A 17,833-nucleotide genomic window follows, 5' to 3' on the forward strand; every position below is an offset into this window, starting at 1 on the left:
AGGCGACATTACGATACCTGCAAAGACACCGGCGGCTACCGGTGTGCGACGTGTAGCGTTGACCGGGGGTAGTCGTAACCGTGTAACGCGAGAGATAGCTGGCCGCAAACGTCCCTCTTTTGCCGGCGTGTGACATCTCAGGGGCGCCGGTGTTTGGCCGTTTTCAAGCGTTAGCAAGCCACGGTGCCAGGTAAGAATCGTTAGCTTTTAGCCCCGACACGACCCCGACCGGAGCCCGTTATTGCCCCTCGCTCCTCGGCGAAAGTACGCACCTCTGCGCGGGAAAAACCGTGTCTAAATTGTAAGCAGGCGTCCCGTATTTCGGCGTGGGTCCGCAAAACCAAACAGCGGTTATTAAATAATACAGTATAATTCAATAACTTTTAGGCCCGCTCCTAATATGCCGCAGCGGACAGTGTGTACCAATTTCTACGGTTAGCCTCTTCAATAAATCGAGCTGTAATTGAATCGCTGCGCTGCTTGTCGACGTGTTTTATCGGCCGAATTGTAGTTCCGTGGGTATTTTCTCGGACTAAAATGCTCCGTGTTGTCTGGGGGTTTGTAGGTTTTTGCCGATATGAGTGGGAGAGAAAAGTGGCACGTTTTGTGAAGGGAGTCTGGTGCGACGGGTTCGCTTGTGCGCGCAGCGAGCGAAAACCATCGAAGAGCAGCTTTTCGGTCTCGTTTCTGCTTTTGCTTTCGGTACTTCTTCCGTGTAACGACACCAAACCCTGGTTTCATGTCTCGGTTGACGTTATGCAGTCGATGTGATCGTAGAAAAACATGCGACACAGCGTTAATAAATGACATATAAATTAGTGGTTTTTTTTTTTTAGGTGCTTGCCCAGAGAGTTCACCAAAACCAGCTCATGTTGTGTTAGCGTTTAAATAAAATGCATCAGTTTTAGTCCTTGTTAGTGATAGTAGTCATCTATCTAGAAGGAATAAAAAAAAAAAAAGAAGGAATTACCAGGGCAAAGTTTGTATTTTTTAACATGGACATATATTAGTTTGGTACTGCTCAATTACTGTTGTCAGAAGGATCATAAAAGTGGACAGTAAAACCCGACTTGAGCTGGATTTGTCCTCGCAAAAAAAAAAAAGGGCCATAAATCAAACATCTAATAACCCAATTTGGTTGCTTGCTTCATAAGTAACCCGTGACCACAATAATTCAGATGCACCAGCCCAGACAATTACCGCCTCATTGACCGGGCGGAGGCTGACAAAGATGGCAGCGAAAGGGCTTTCGAGTTGCCACCAAATGAGGCTGCGAGCATCACGACTGTGTCATTTTCATTAGGGTACCAGCGGAGCCTGGTGGGTGGAGAGTGGATGCCGGTTCAGTCCCTGCGGCTGCTGCTTTTATAGAGTGGAGATGATGTGTTATTCTTTGCGGGGCCGGCGACTACTCTGCACAGCAACACGCTGCGTGTCGCGTACCGTCGCGCGCCGTTTTCGCAGAATTATCTCCCATCGATTATTTGGAAATCTTGCATTTACCTGGCCGGCACGGCGCATTAAGTGGTGGGTCGCATTGAAGTCATTGCTCACACGCTCCCTTGCGATTGTCTACATTGTGCTGCACACCCCTCCAAGGCTTAGAATAAACGCCAATAATTGTTTGGCCAAAGCAGTTTCTCTTGTTGACCATTCATTACGCAGGTTATGGCATATTTGGAGCTGATGACATTATCAGATGTGGCGGTTGCCCTGGAATAGCTTCCACCAAAAAGACGTGGCCCGGTGACTAAATAATTCATCGCCTACCAGTTGGGGGGGGTGCGGGGGTGGGGAGGGGAGGGGCAGGAGAGGAAGAAGGAAAAAAAAAAAAACATCCTCTCATTCCTATAATATTTGGTCTGGGCCATTAAATAATTCATCCTCCCGTCCATAAATTGTTTGTTCAATTGGTGACCTTTTCACGGGATTAAGAAAGCCCAATAATAAATTCTTCAGAGACCCGGCATAACGAACGGTACAATTATGAGGCAGGATCGGATCGGATCGTTTGTCGCAGCCTGGTGTTGGTTGCTAAGTGACAGCAGGAACTTTTCCGCCCACTGTGTTTGCCGTTAAAAGTCTGAGTGACTGAGAGGACAAAAAACAATCACATTATGGCAGTCTAGACTCCGGCTCCACGCGCACGGGAACCCGTTCGTGTCTTCCCGTGTCTTTGACAGCCTGTCAGTCACGACCGTGATGAAAGTGCTCAGCGAAGTCGATTATTTTCACAACTCCGAACCTTGTTTTTCCTCCTTTTTTTGCATGTACGGAGGAGAAGGATTCTCGATCTTTAATGAAACAAACAATCGTAGCGAGCACGGAAGGAGGATTTATGCGTCATTGTGAAAAGGCAGATTTAAACGAAATGAGGGGGAGGTCAGGTTTGAGCTCTCACGAGCACCTGCCCTTTTTCTTTACGGATGCAGCATGTTGAAGATTTGCCTGAAGCCAAACGTCTTATTGCAGTATTTTACTTTTCTGCTTCAGTAATAGGTGGCATTTCAGGTGGTGTATCTCTCTCTGAGTCAGTGGGATTAGCTGTAGCCTTGTCGTCTTGTGTGAAAATGCAGGGTGCCAGCTTTAATGGGAAGGTAGCCCAGCAAACAGCTCGGCCTCTCAGCGCCCAGCGCCTCCCCATCGACTCTCCACCTGGTCTTTGAGCACCTAGCTGGCCGCAGACGTGTCGCTGCCGTCCCCTGTCCTCTCCTCCCTCCCTGTTTGTCACCTCTCCTTCTCCCTTTGCTTTCTTTTTTCGCCTCCTCCGCGCTCCTTTTCTTCCTCGTCTTGCCTCCCACCCTGCCGTTTTCCTCCTCTTCCTTTCAGTCTCCTTCCATCTATCCCATGTCCCTGGCTGGCCTCTCTTCCCCCTCCCCTTCCCTCCTCCACCCCCCCTCCTTCCCCGCCTCCATCCTAAAGCAGAGTAGCTAATGAAGAGCCCCATTTAGCCGGTGACTTTGGTTCAGTCAGCGCTCCGTAGTGCCGGCCCGTCCTCGGCTGCCGTGACTGGCTGTTGGGGCTCTGACATCACACAGGGGCCAGCTGTTGATTTGGCGCTGTCTCCAAGGCTGGCTGGCTTGATGGGTTGTGGCAGGTAGACTCTGCGCTCTGCCTCCCTCCATCCCTCTCTCTCTCTCTCTCTCTCTCTCTCTCTTCTTCCTCCTCTTCCTCCTCCTCCTCCTCCTCTCGCTCTCTCTTTGTGACACCCACTCCCCCCTCGCCCTCTCCCTTTACACTCTCCTCTCCTCGTCCTCCACTCTCACTCAGTCGAGCGAGCGTACAGGAGGCAGCAGGCAGCTGCCGAGGAGCGAGCTGGGAGGCGACTCCAGCCTCCTCTCCAGCAAATCGTGCCTCCTGTACAATGGAAACTAAGCGCTCGCGTAGCAGAGGGGATGGAGGGCAGAGCTGCCGGGCAGGTACGTCCTGCAGCTTCCAGACACTTTCGTAGTCGGATCTCGCATGCCCGATTTACCGTTAATGCTTCTGCCGCTTCTTATTATTGTGCTTTTTTATTTATTTATTTATTTATTTATTTTTATAGCATTTTCTTTGTCATGTGCCTTTTGTTGATTTTTTTTTTAATCTATTTTTTTTCCTGCAGTTTCTCACCATCTAAGGGTGAAAGCGTGTTTCATTTATTTACACGCGTCTGCTTTTGTGTCTCCTTTTCATCATCGCACAGCAGCAAGTCAGTAAGCGGAGTGCGCGCATCCTTCTCTCTGGCTCGTTAAACTGAGCCCGACATGAGATTTTGGTGTTGCTGTCAGTGCCGAGCTGAGCCAGAGCTTTTCCCCGGCTAGTTTGCCAGCGCCGCTTCTGCTTTTCATTACGCGGATAATTAACCGAGATCAGCCAATAAGAGGCTTCGCTCTGCATTGTTCTGCAGCCAAGCTGTCTCCCCCTGTTTGTTCTGCAGGTGTTTGTCTGCAAATGGACTTTTAATGACTCCGGCAGACTTTTGTTTTGAGTTGCTCCTCTCTCATAAGACTTTGTAGATTAAAAACTGCAAGACTTGCACGTTATGTTTTTTCTGTGTTTATTGTTTCTAGTCTTAATTGCCTCGATTGATATTCCCCGGAAGCTCTCCTGTGGGATAGGTAATGGATTACCTACACGCTCTGCTGTGGATTTAATTTATTAATGCTGGCTGGCTGCGCCTGTGCTGCGCCTGTGCTGCGCCTTATGCGACCTGGAGGCAAAGCGAGCAGCGCAATTAGAGGCTCATTTGTGCCTGTTTATGTTTTTTTCTGTTAATGCCGTCTGAGCTATTACAGGCACTTCCTTAAACTGACGCCGCCTGAGTCGGCCTGAAATTGAGGCAAGCAGTGTATGAAAGTGATATAATTTCATAGGCTTTACCCCTAATCGTTTTCTGGTCCAATTATACAGCTCCCCTGTCAGTGCTTTCCTTGCTTTGCAATTAACAGAAATGGGTAGAAAATGGGAGATTAGTTACTCGGTTAATCAAAACACCGAAATCAATTTTATTGCAACGGCGTGAATGTGAACCGGCATCAGTAACCTAATTAACTGTTTGTTTGATGCTTGATTTTATTCGTCAGGGCGCACGTCCTGCAATCTGCAGACTTATTCCAAATCTCTCTTTTTGTCCTCGGTTTGTTTGGAAGTCGTAAATTAATTGCGCAGCCGGGGAATGTTTGCCTTTTTTCTTTCTTTTTTTTTTTTTTTTTTTTTTGTCCCCTCTCATGTGTTTTCTGTGGTTTTGAATGTACAGTTGGAGTAATCGGCCAAACACAAGTGGCAATTTTGTATTCTGGAAAAAATAGCGAGCAGGTGACACAAAGCAGACGTGACATTACCTTCGTAACCGTGTCTCAGCTTTTGTCTCGCACTGCCCCGCTGACGAGAGCTTCCGTTTAGTATTCTACATCTGTGCAGACAATATCCCAGCTGCTTGGCACTGCTTCCTACCGTTGTCCTTGCGGAAAAAAAAACAAAAACACCCAAAAAAAAAAAGCTCATCAGCAGCAGTAAAGCTTGATTTATTTTTCTGCGGCCGCATGCAGAAAGATACTGCTTATGGCTGAGACGCTTACAGAAACCATCAGCGGATTTTCTTTTCGTGATCGCACACGGGGCCGGTGAAGGTGATGGCTTGTTCCCCGCCGCCCCTTCTTTGACTCATCTCCTCGTTCTCTGCCGAGAATAGAGCCGGGGATCTAGAGTAGCAGGTAGAGGGAGGGATTGAGGGCCCTTCACCTCCAGTTGAGCTGGTTATAGCCCAGACAAGTGTCCTGATCCGTGCAGAGCCGAGCAGAACAGAGCGGAGGTGTGGGAGGGAAAGGTCAGCCTTTTTGCAAGAGAGAGGCAGGTGAGTGTGTGTGTGTGTGTGTGTGTGCGTGTGCGTGTGCGTGTGCGTGTGCGCGCGCGCTTGCGCTCGTGTGAAGGGGAAAGAAAAATAAGTGCACTGGAGGGTGCTTTGCTCGCCCCGTTCCTTGTGTGTGCGCGCGCCATCACCGGCAGGCTCTTCTGCGATAGATAGAGAAATTTCTCATTAGCTTGCCGTCGAACATAATTGTCCGTGAGAGCCCGGCGTGTGATTAACTCGGCTCAGTTGACGGCCACCCCCATGACCCCGCTGTGGTTTCTTTTTCTTTCGAGAATTAATTTCCATCAGAATATATGTGCAGAGGAGAGTGTGTGTGTGTGTGTGTGTGTGTGTTTCGACGTGTGCACGTGTGGTTGTCTGGTTACACCAATCCAGCTGTTACTCTTGATCATTACTGGCGTCGTACTTGCGACGACAACTAATTATTTCCACGTTGACTGCAGTCTGACTCTTGTAGCTGCATTTTTATACACTCATGAATGAATATGTTGTGTGCTAATGGGCAGGTATGATGCGCTGTGTGTGTGTGTGTGTGTGTGTGTGTGTGTGTGTGTGTGTGTCATCGATTGTGGCGATAGAGGTGGCGTGACACCGAACGACTCCCGAGGGAGCCCCTTTAAGGTGGCTGCGCTCTGCGGCGACTGTAATACCAATGAACCACTCCCTGTCAGCTACGGCACAATACTGGAGGAAGCACAGGCAGCCGGAGCATCTCTACAAGTTCACTGCTCTGTGTGCGTGTGTGTGTTTTGCAGTGCGAGGGCGTGTTCGAAGATGTTGAGCGCCTATCAAACAGTGATGCTCCCCTGTCTATGTCTTGTCAAAACATTTTTTTTTTGGGGGGGGGGGTTGCATTGTTTGCTCCATTAGCATTCAGTGTTCACACACACACACACACACACACAGAGGCTCAGCATGAAGTCCTGCAGCCATTCAGCTAAGCCGCGGCTGCACTGTCCGCTGAGCAGCTCTGGTCATAAAACCTGGAGCGCCCACGGCCAGACTGAGCCGCACCACTGTCAGAGCAACTTTTACACTCTGTGTGTGTGTGTGTGTGTGTGCGTGTGATAGCTGCAGGACCAGCCCTGAATTACAGAGCAGGCTCCACATTTTTTAGATATTTTTTCCTTTTCAGACATTTAGCTGGCACTCCTTCTTCGCAGCGGCTCGAATTGGCACCACTTCTGCTCTCGACTGGCAGCGACGAGGGGCACAAGTCTGGAGCCCCGGCACCGAGATGATACTCCCCGTCACACATGAACAAGCATGTAAAAAAAAAGTGCCGGGTGCATTGAGAAATGAGATAAGAGCCTAAAGGAAGAGCAGAGGGGGTGATGATAAGAGCATCTCAGAACAGAAAAGAAAAAGATACCGGCGACTCGGAGGGTAGAGCTCTGAGAGTGGCAAACACCGTAATAGATTACCTGCTACAAGCTGCATATATTAGGCTGCACTCTCCTCAGCGGTGATGAACGGATGCTGCCTCGAGCATCACTCTGGAGAAATTTACCAAAATGCCAATTAGAAACAGCCGATATTGAAGTTTGAAGCCGGAAGGAGGACATTTTCTCTTTCGATTGTAAATAACACGAAGCAGTTAAAGTCAGCGTCATCTAAGTGTGGAGCTCTGGCTCGCGGGGGGGGAAAGATTATAAAGTGGGCAGGGATTCCACTTGACCTTTGTTTTGTTGGGGTTTTTTTTCGGCCTGGCACCGAGGTCGCAGTAAGACCATGTTGGGAGCAGCAGCCACACCTTGGCACAGCCGGGTGCCAGAGTCAGCGTGGCACCTCGCCCGCTCACTGAGACGGAGATTAGGAGAGGCGGCGAGGAGCCCGGGCGCGGGTCAGCCGCAGGAGAGTCTACAGCAGCGAGTGATTCGATCCGATCGGACAAATCACGACGCCTAAGATTATATTATTCGCAATTTTCTGACATTTTAAAGGCCGGTCGATCAATCGAGGGACGGCGGAAGCAACCGGATGATTAATTGAAATGCAAATGAGCCTCATCTGACGTGTCGCAGCCTCATTTGGCAGCTGCACCCAACTTGCAGCCAGTAAAACGAGCCAATAAAGTCCCACACTCAACAACAGAGGAGGAACGCAGCTGATTCAGGCAGCAGATCAGCACGGGGGGGGGGGGGGGGGGGGGGGGTACAGATTTTAGGAATAAAGCTGGAAATCACACTTTTCTTTTCCCCCTCAGCATCGTGTCAATATTTTTGCAGCTCCGCTTGTCGCCGCCGCCTTTTTTTCAGATGTCTGCCCTGCGTCGGCGTCACCCTCGTAGTTCAGCTCGGAAAAGGAATTTGCCGGGAAAATAGAGACGGTTTGAAATTGATGTGCCACCAAATGGCAGAGGATTTTTGAGCTGAGGAATGCTATCTTCCCCCACGCTGCTCTGCGAATTGCTAATGCGTGGTTTTTACGAGGTTGGCAGGGGTGGCTTCTCCCGTTGCCTCCGCCGCACTCCCAATCTCTGCGCTCATCCATTATTTATGGCGCGTCGGCACGCAGAGGCCCAGAAATACACACTCACCACACTTTTACTTTTTTTTTTTTTCTTTTTTTTTTTTATTCCTCCGCCACACAAATATTTTCAGAGTTGCTGACGTCCCGACTTGCCTGTCAGGTCCACGTGACCTCTGGGACAGCGCCGGGCCTCGCCTCTGACCCCCTCTCCACCCCACCCCACCCTCCCCTTTGCTAACCCCCGCAATGCCTCTCTTCGGTTGCAGGTCAGCAGGGGTCATGAGGGTGTCGGAGGCCCCGCTCGCTGTCCAGAGCAGCTGAAGCAGACATGGGCAAAGAAGTCTCGGATGGCACCGGTAGGCTCAGCCTCATCACCAGCCACACCCTCCTTTGCCACGACCACCTCTGGCTACGCAACAAGTAGGTGTCCCGTTTTACTTGACGAGAACGGTCGGTCGGAGGGAGTTGACGACGCGCGCAGGGAAACGCATGGCTCTCGCGTGACAGTCGGCGGCCCTCGTTCTGCCGTCAGACGGCCTCAGATCGCAGCGAGATTACGCAACAAAAAGAGCGTCAGTCAAACTCCGGGCCGTCACTGTCACGAAATATTAGGTGAATAATTGCAGCTGACGATTTCACTGTTCATTTTTATGCCACTTTGATCGTTCTGCGCCTTATCGCGGTTATATATAGTACTACAATAACAATAATACGCATATGTATTGTGACAAAAAGAGCCATTTACAGGATTTAAGCATCGAGACATATAAATAGCGCCATTGGCTTCCAGCTAAAATGTGGCGCTTTGTGTTCGGCTTTGCAACCAAATCAAAGACGTTCACGTCAATGCACGCTCATTGAAATGGGGTCGGTCGGTTATAAGATGCTAAACAGCCGGTGGCGCCAATTCTTCGCTCACCCACCGCAGCGGAGGAAGGAGGCGCAGCATCGTGACGTCATTAAAAGAGCGCCAGTTGGACACCGACGTCAAAATAGTGCCGGAAATCTGTTTTCATACAGACGAATGGAAATTATTCCGACGATGAGCTCGGCTCAAATAATCTCAATCGGGCGATTGTGTAATAGTCGTGACAGAACGAGTCAAACCTCAAACACCGGAGAACACAATGGAAGTCATCCAGTTGTGTTTGTTTTATGTGTTCATTTTACACACATCCGAGGCTTTTATGTCGAGTTGTTTTTCGTGCACTTGGTGTTATTCTGCTTTTACTTCACCACTTCACTTTTTCTACCTCAGCCAGGTCTAAAAGTCTTCTGGATTTCCCACACGCACTGAAAACGTGCATAAAAAGGGAAAGTCGATGTAAAAAGCGGTAGACAAAATTAGTACGCGAATAGTTATCCCAAGATCGTCTCCGATGAAATGTATTGATACAATATCTATAATTACCTGGTAAAAAAAATATATCTCACGTTGCGTAACGTAACACTGCACAGAACTTCTCTTTTTACACGCTCAGTAATCGTTTATCACTTCCTGCCATCGCACACAGACTAAAAGGACGAAAGATAAGCTCCTGATGCTCCTGTTACACCCGAATCTGAGTCTCCATAAAGCACTTTAAACTCAACCCGCTAACAGGAACATCATCGGCGTGATCGCGGTGAGGAGAGGTCTTTTCGATCAGCCGATATAAAACTTCCACTTTTACTGACGTGGATGCTTTTCAGACAGAAAAGCTTTCAAATTTTAAACTCAATAAACTGCAGTAAGATGTTGCTTTTGAAGCGTCAGCACATTTGTAGCCTGAAAGAAGTGAGAAAGCAGCTTAGAAAAGCAGGAGTCAAATCAGATGAATCATCGAGGGGATCATCCACAAAGTCAAGAGAGTCATAAATGCACATACATGTATATTGATGAACGTATACGGGAAATATACGGCGATGTTTTTTTCAGTCTGGCTCATAAGAGGCCAATTTCCTGCTCTCCTAAATTTCTTAATGTACCTCCGAGGAGCAAATGATGATCCGTATTACTTATGCAGTCAAAGCGTCAGGGATTCCAAACAGGCACGCGGCGCAATTAACTCCGCCGCCAGAGACGGGACGGCGCACATTCAAATGCATCAACGTCTGCAGCCAAATTTAGCGCAACACTCGGGTCCCGTGATAAAATGTGTTCGGGAGAACGAGTGATACGGCGAGGGACAAAATGGCCATCCGTCACGAGCCCTGGCTCTTGAAAAATATCTGTCCAATATTGCAAATCTTCAGCGGAGCGACTCGAGAGAGTTCACTCATCAAAATGTCAACAACAGACGCTAAATATTCAAAGGCATGCGCGGCACTCTGGAGTATTAAGCTGTTTTCCTTCAGAATGTAAAAATAATGTAAAGCAGCAGCCGGCGTTGCTTTTGTCAAACCTCTGACAGGTCATTGAAATTCAACATCCGACTCTCCGGTGCCCCGCTGAATTTTTTTTATTTTTTTTAAGCGAACCTCTTAGCCCGGCGCTGCATCGGGTTCGCGGCGGAGCCTCGGAGAGGCGCGGACCTCACTCGAAGTCAATTACCCCCGACGCCGAGGAATCCGACGCCATCTCTTTTTAAGGCCTCTCGCTCGCTGCGTCAGCTCTTCTGGGACGGAGATAAACAATCAAGTGTCGGGGCAGCGATCAGATAGGAAAATGTCTCTGATCGCAAACAGGCTGAAGCCCTCTCCCCCTTACCCCCCCCCTACACACACACACACACACACACACACACACACACACACACACACACACACACACGCAGCCGCTCGCACCGGAGTCGGCGCTGTCATGTGCGGCTCCAGTCTTGATGCGCAAAGTGAATTTGATGAGCCCCGTTTCTAATTAACCTATTAATCATAGCTCTCATGTAGCAGATGTCGGCCCTCCCCTCCGGTGAGCGTGCGTGTGTGTGTGTGTGTGTGTGTGTGTGTGTATGTTACGCTGCATGGGGGCCCGGCTGCATAATGAGGGCGTATCAGCAGGACGAACTCGCACCGGGACTTCGACATTGGGAGGTCGCGGCATTACACCGGCGTACAAGGCGACGGTGCAAGGCAACTTATGTTCAGCGTAGGGCGCTTTTATTTTGAAAAGCCCGTTTTTATTATGCTGAATTCGGCGGATTTAACTTTAGTTGAGGCATTAAAGTACCTCCAATCTTTTTCGTGTTAAATCGGCACACTGACCTTTTTCTTTTTTTTTTTCTTCTTTTTTTTAATATCTTTCTGCTGAGACATTATGTTTCCACACTTTGTGCTGCCGAGAGAAGTTTTTCGACGACCGCACGCAAAGTATTCCATTAAAAACTTTCTCTTTGGGACGTCAATCGATTAAAAATTCTATTTAATAATAGAATTTAATATGATTGAGGCTGTTCCACAGTTTTGCTGACTGTAAATCACGCATCGTAATTTGTAAATAACACCGAATGGAGTTTAATCTTAAATCTGCATTTGCTTCACACGGTGACCGGGAGGTTTTTCCAGCTGCTCTGAAACAACACTTCGATGCCAAAAGAAACGCCGCTGTCCAAATCTGTTGTCTCAGAGGAGCAAACTGTCCTCCCCGCTGCGTCTCGTCCAGTCCCGTCCATTGTCTCAAGCCGAACAGCTGCAGAGCTGCGAGACAGACGACCGCAGACACCAACTGCCTCCTCTCCTCTTTACTACCGCCTGCTAATGCAAAGAGCAGCGACTCCCAACGACCGCGGTACGAACAGCTGCGACCTCGGCTGGCGCGAAGTCCCAAAAGAAGCCTCGCATTTTATTTCATTCGATCGTTTCATTTGAGACGGCAGTTGTTACGCGGGCACATCTCATCCCGACGACGTACAGATTGGTTGTCGATCGTTTAAATTAGCGCAATGCTAACATTAGCCGCCAGCTGCAAACGGGCTTTTTCCACACGCCTCTCCTCGAGTGCTCCTACTCACGAATGTCATTTTGGATCACGAAACGGCAGCCTTGCGCTGCGCGGCCTGCGAAGAACGGGGACCTTCTGGCACAGCCTTCTGCCATCACGGGCTTTCTCAGCTGTCAAACCACAGGTGTGACTGATAACGTGGTAACGACGTGAGGTCGTCAGCCGTCAGCGTTTGTCCGGCGTTAACTACTCAATCTGCTCCTCACGTCAACGGTCTGTTGAGGCTCAATCGCGGTTATCAATGTATCGCTGTATGATAACTTGTCTAATAAACATTTATTAAACATAAAACTGCGTAGCCTCTCCTTCCTGCGCAAACCCGTCACGCAGAACCGCCTCTCACGGACCCGTCATCCCTGTCTTCGCAGGTTCTCCGTATTCGCCAGCAGTAAGACTTTGCGATGAGAATGTCCGATACCGTCGACACTGAAACGATGAAGGTTCCCGAGGCCGCCGACACGGTGTCACCCGCGAACGACAACGCCACCAAGTCCGAGGTCTCCGAGCAGAACCGGAGCGGCAGAGACGAGCAGGGCAGCAACAACAAGAGGGACGTACAGGTAAAGAACTCGTCTATACTCACCCGAGAAAAAAACAAAAAACAAAGACCTCTGACCGGTGTGTTAGGGATCGAACGACGAGCGCTTTTGTGACAGGAAGCGTCGGTTCCAGATCGTCTCTCGGCGTCCCGACTGGACCTGGAGTCAGTTCAGGACGGCCGACAGCCTCGCTAAAACATTTTCGCTCCATTTCCATGAAAATTCAGTAACAGTCAGCGTCAACCACCTTACCGCCCCGGGGATCTGCTGTCACCCGCAGCATGCCACATGGGGTTTTTTTTTTTTTCCTGCCTGCTTCAGGAAAAAAAAAAGATTCCTGGAAAGTGTCATTTGCACACACTGAAATAATAACGGCAGAGTTTGACTCGCACAGCTCTGAGGTCAGTCAGACTTTCACCACCCGGCCGTGAAGAGCTGCGAAAGATCATCTGATTGTGGAAAGCAGTCGCGTATCTGCCGGGGATTCAGGACAGCTGAGATTACGTTCAGATAAACTGCTAATTAATGAGGTCTCCGTGTCATCGCAACATTGCGCTTTGGGACCCGCAGGAAAATGTGCTAATTTAAAATCAAACCGGTGCCGACTGGTTTTGTGCGAAACGGCGGAACGGACGCTACGAAAATAAAATAGCGAAAAAGCGTGCGAAATCGCTCCCGAGTGCGGTCAAAGAAACAAAATCCAGGGAAAAGGAGAAGGATTGTCTCTTTGGCTGCAGCCTAAAAATAGGATTCAGGCCAATCTGGCCTCGTGGTTGGGAGGCAGGGAGAGCAAGGGAGTCAGGCAGGCAGATAATCGGAGCTCAAATCCTGGCTTATCTACCAACTTCCTGCGTCTGTGTTACCCCCGAGGAACAGAATGACACCAGCGTGGTGGGGAACGGCAGGGGGGGGAAGGGGAAGGGGAAGGGGGGGGAACACAGGAGGCGAAGAGGGAGGGAGGTGTGGGTGGAGAGGTTGTAAGAAGGGAGGGATTAGGGAGAGGAGGGAGGTGGAAGAACACGAGAGACAAGGTGTTGAACAATGACGGCGAGAAAAGGGAAGCGGAGGCGACAAAGAAGCAGGAAGATGAAAGTGTGGCTCTTTAAATTATTCTTATCAGCTAGAGAGGGGGAGAAAAAAAAAATCCTGCTAACTATCAGCTGAGGGGGCGTGTAGTCAGTCAGAATAACTACTGACTGCAGTAGAGAGCTGCAATTTGAACACCGAGCAACTTTCGAAAGATATAACGATACAATATTCTTTTTGGACATTAATCGTTCACCTCGAAAGCAATAAAACGCACAATTCAGCACATTTAATGGTTCCGCTGCCGTAGCCTCGCTTCATCTGGGATGACCATTAGCTTCTGGTGGCTAATTGGAGGTAGATATTGCTTTAGAGCAGCTCTTGTCTACTTGTACTGCTGTTGCCCACTATTTTAGCTCGTTGTAATGACCGCTCGCCGCCACAGCGGCCGCTGTTCTGCGTAAAATGCATCGCCTTGTTCTTTGTCGCTGTTTTTCAACGGGGGAAATAAATTCACTGACACTGAGCAGTTAGCACATTTCTCCGCCTCAAATCCGCTTTGTCATAATATTTGGATAAGAAAATAGGTTAAACCGGTGAAATCAGGACACTTCGATTAATATCGCTGACTCCTACGAATCTGCCTTTGCGCCTCCGTTTTTAGCACCGAAAGCAAAACCGTGTCCTCCTCCCTTCACGTCTCACCTTAAATTGACTTTGCGTGTTTCTGCCGCGTCCTCCTGCGTGTTTTCTTGTGACCTCTACAAATGTAGGTTACTCCTCAATTTTTTTTATTTTTTTTTTCTCCTCCCTAGAACTCACCCTGACATAATTATTTTACGGTCGCGTGAATGCCGAGATACGCTGACGGGCGCCGCCACCTCCGACCTCTCCCGCTTGCAATTTTCAGCGGCGGAGGAGGTGAAGCTAATTCTGCGTAAGGGCGCCGGTTAAACTGCCTGAAATGTTTCATTGTGGGAGAAAGAGAGGAGGTGGGGGGGGGGGGGGAAACGGGGGAGGAGGAGGCGGCGGGTAGCCTCGAACACGGCAGGGAGGGCATTCCGTCAGAGGTAAGAGAGGGGGAGGAAAAGACCGGGTGACTTTGCCGCCATCTGCCTCCAGCTCTCCCGGCTCCGTCCTCTGCGGCAGGACAGGTGGCTGGTGGCCGCCCTACTTCTGCTGACTTCAGCCCTTTCCCTTTCCCTCCCCCCCCTCCCCCCCTCCCCACACACACTTTTTTTCCCATTCCTTTATCTCATGCAGGCATTGTTCATTCCCCACCGGCCCCACGCCGCTCAATTAGCCGGTGTAGCGGTGCGCTCACAAGTCCCAGCCCTCTCCTCCCCCTTCCCTCTCTGTCCCACCCCCCCCCCCCACCCCGCCCCCTTCCTCCTCCTCCCCCGCCTCCACATCCATATTACCTGATATAGAAAGGGGGGCAGGTCACCGGCGTCGGAGATGGTCGAACAGCGGCCCATTTCAATTTTTTATAGGTGTTATTTGGCCCTCGAGCTCAATGAGGCAGGGGAGGGGTTGTCCTTTTGATTTTTAGAGGACAGGTGGGAAGGACAAAGCTGTGTGTGTGTGTGTGTGTGTGTGTGTGTGTGTGTGTGTGTGTGTGGGTACATGGGTACATGTTGGGATTAGGAAGCAGAGGACTGGGCTCTGTTACAATTTCGACTGAAATGGCTCCTGCCAGGTCCCTCCACCCTCCCTCCCTGCCTTCCCCCTCCTCCCGCTCCCCTATGCGTGCTACTGAGAGACCTTCTGTTTATATACGCGCACACACACACACACACACACACACACACACACACACACACACACACACACACACACACAGCCACTAGTGCGTGAAGCGCAGGCAGAGGCACCGAGCTGTCTCACACACTGTTGGGTGGCCAGCCTCTTTCTCTCTCTTTCTCCCTCTCCCTCTCTCTTCGTCCTCCTCTTCCTCTCTTTCTGCTTTCTGCACCTCACATGACACATGACAGCTAAATGGAACCGGGAGCACCGCATACAACCGACCCGAATCCCTCGCAGCCAAAATGTCTGGCTTTTTTTGTGTGCGCTCTGCAACGTGTGTGTGTGTGTGTGTGTGTGTGTGTGTGTGTGTGTGTGTGTGTGTGTGTGTGTGTGTGAAAATCAAGGGGCCCTACAGTGCGACCACTTTGGTAGCATATGCTCTGTAGAAATTAATTTGCGCTCCGCGGAGGAACGGTGAATGTTCCGATTTCAACATTGCGGAAGGCAATTCTTTTTTTCTTTTTTTCTTTTTTTTGCAAATCAATGCCACTAAATTAAATTTCTCAGTTTGGGAACAGACACCAGAAGGAGGTTATTACTTGTATTCATGTATTTTGTTGTTGTTGTCGTCGTGCTAGTATGGATTGTTTTTTAGCTGCCCGAGCTCTTTTGCAGAGCGAGAAGCGCACGCACGCACAAAATAAAAAAATATAGGCCAGTCATATTTAATTCACAATTCTCCACTTTTTTTTTTTTTTTTTTTTTTTTTTTTTTTTTTTTTTTTTCTCTCCTTCCTCTTCAAACTGCTGTGGTCTGTTTGATTTTTTTTTTTTTATAAATATATATTTCCCCCCCCCCCCCCACCTGCATCCCTCCCTTACCTATGGACAGCCTGTGAAGTACTCCAAGGTACGGTACGCTCGACGTGCATGCTGTACGAGGACGCTGCGGCCTGTCTCGTGTGCACTTGGATTGTTTGCTTGGATTGAGCTGGAAAAAGTTGTACCCGTGTTTTTCCCCCTGTCAGATGTCTTAAATTACTCCACTGCAATATGTTGAGATGTGAATGGGGTGGGGGGCTGATTGACAGTCAGTTTGGACGTTTCCTTATGTGCCTGCTGCATTGCTGTTCCCCTCAAGAAAGATATGAGAAGGCTTTTGTGGAAATATACTGTTTATTTATTTTATTTTTTTTCTTTACTCTGATTAGGTTATTTGAGAAGTTATAAGAATCTCAGTCACTCAGGAAAAACGATACGTCAACCGAAATATGAATTGTTGAATCTTTACGATTTGCTTGCAAGAAATATTTGTGCTCTTTGGCTGTTTTTTGATTTTCTAAATTTAACTGTTTTCCTTTGGCTTGTCACTGTGATGCGTGAAGACATTGATGCAGTCGTCGTGCCTGTGTGTGTGTGTGCATGGTTTTTTAACTGTGCCCACCTACCCCCCTCCCTCCGTTAGTCCAACACCAGGCTAAAGCTGGTGCGGAGCCTGGCAGTGTGTGAAGAGTCCTTCCCTTACTCTTTTCCCGAGCCTTCAGCAGCACCGCAGGTAAAACTCTCCCCGAGTGTGTTCACGCGAGTGAGATGTGCCGTTTTTGTGGTCCGACAGTCAGTACCAGCAGAATATTATCGCGAATACGGTGATCGCAGTTGTTACGTAGACCGTACATAAAGGTGGACGTAGCGAAGCCAATGCAGAAGCGCCTTAACGCGCAGTACCGCCGAGGGCCACTAGGGGCTCCCTTCTGAAACCGTCTGGTTCCAATACACTTCCATTCAAAAAGCATCAGCTCCTCTCAGGAAATACAAAGTCCTTACGATGTCATTCACTGATTTCAGTCCTTCTGATCAGTGTTGTGGTGCTCCTTCTGAAAATATATCTGTAATTAATTCGATATTAGCCCTCAAAGAGAGCTATGTCTGCGGGCGTGCCCGGTTTGATTGACAGGCCTGGGGTGCAGTCAGGGTTTCTTTTGGCCAACGCTGTTGTTTCCTTCTTCTCCTCCGTGGTGGTTTGATAGCACCCGGCTGGAGAATTAGCACCACCACCTGTTTATCTTCATATAGTTGCATAGCTGAAGTGGATTAAAGCATTCATTCGTATGTTCTTTTGCTGATTTTCTGGCAAATACAAGTTTAACTTTTGCTAATTTTGAATGAAATCTCAATGTCACATCTATATGCAACTATTAACACTTAAAAGAAATCAGGACATGAATTTTAAAAAAAAAACAAGAGTGGGCGCATAGAAACTGGAAGAAACAAGACATTTAAAGTAACTTAAACTTTAAACAACCCTTTTGCGAAATATTTTTCAGTACGTTTGAGCCACGTTTAAGAAAGCTGCAGGTCACCGTTCATTTTTTAATAGGATCCAAAAAAGGGCAAATTTACTGTATTACAGCTCTAATAGTCATATGTTTGGAGCTTTTTATGAATATTGTGATATTTTTGGGCCGCGTTCAAATGTGAAAACCGGCGCATCTGTGACCGTCACCCCGCTCTGTTCACACGGAGCACAGTCGACTGTAAAACCCACGTCGGTCACCTCATCGAGCCCAGTGCGATGTAGAGAGCTCCTCCGATTCATCTGCAGGCCTCGCGCTCACAAAGTGCTGACCCGGGATCAGTTCTTCATCTCAGCTCATTACAACTGAGCAGATAGACCCGCGACGCTTGATTAGCGGCCTTTCGTCTGACAGCTATGATTAAATACCTGGCCAGTTCTGCTTGATAAAAACATCACATCATCAGAACAGAAAGCTCAGAGCTACGG

At 49.0% G+C, this 17,833-nt stretch overlaps 2 protein-coding genes across 2 annotated transcripts in view; one reads left to right on the top strand and one right to left on the bottom strand.

Moving 5' to 3' along the window:
* Positions 1 to 607, bottom strand: part of zranb3 (zinc finger, RAN-binding domain containing 3) — a 71,943-nt gene extending 71,336 nt beyond the window's left edge. Inside the window, exon 1 of the mRNA XM_069166414.1 lies at positions 18 to 607. The gene's annotated coding sequence lies outside the window, so the exon portion shown is untranslated. The remainder of the gene's footprint in view (positions 1 to 17) is intronic.
* Positions 1 to 17,833, top strand: part of LOC138208497 (R3H domain-containing protein 1-like) — a 43,526-nt gene that overhangs the window by 93 nt on the left and 25,600 nt on the right. The window contains 4 exon segments of the mRNA XM_069166411.1: positions 8,092 to 8,245; positions 12,110 to 12,301; positions 15,944 to 15,961; positions 16,517 to 16,606. Coding sequence (XP_069022512.1) covers positions 12,143 to 12,301; positions 15,944 to 15,961; positions 16,517 to 16,606 — 267 coding nt within the window. The 5' untranslated portion in view covers positions 8,092 to 8,245; positions 12,110 to 12,142.

Source organism: Embiotoca jacksoni, unplaced genomic scaffold (genome assembly GCF_022577435.1).
Source record: "Embiotoca jacksoni isolate LCO1_2020_lvr unplaced genomic scaffold, fEmbJac1.0.p SCAF_38, whole genome shotgun sequence".
Taxonomy (NCBI): domain Eukaryota; kingdom Metazoa; phylum Chordata; class Actinopteri; family Embiotocidae; genus Embiotoca; species Embiotoca jacksoni.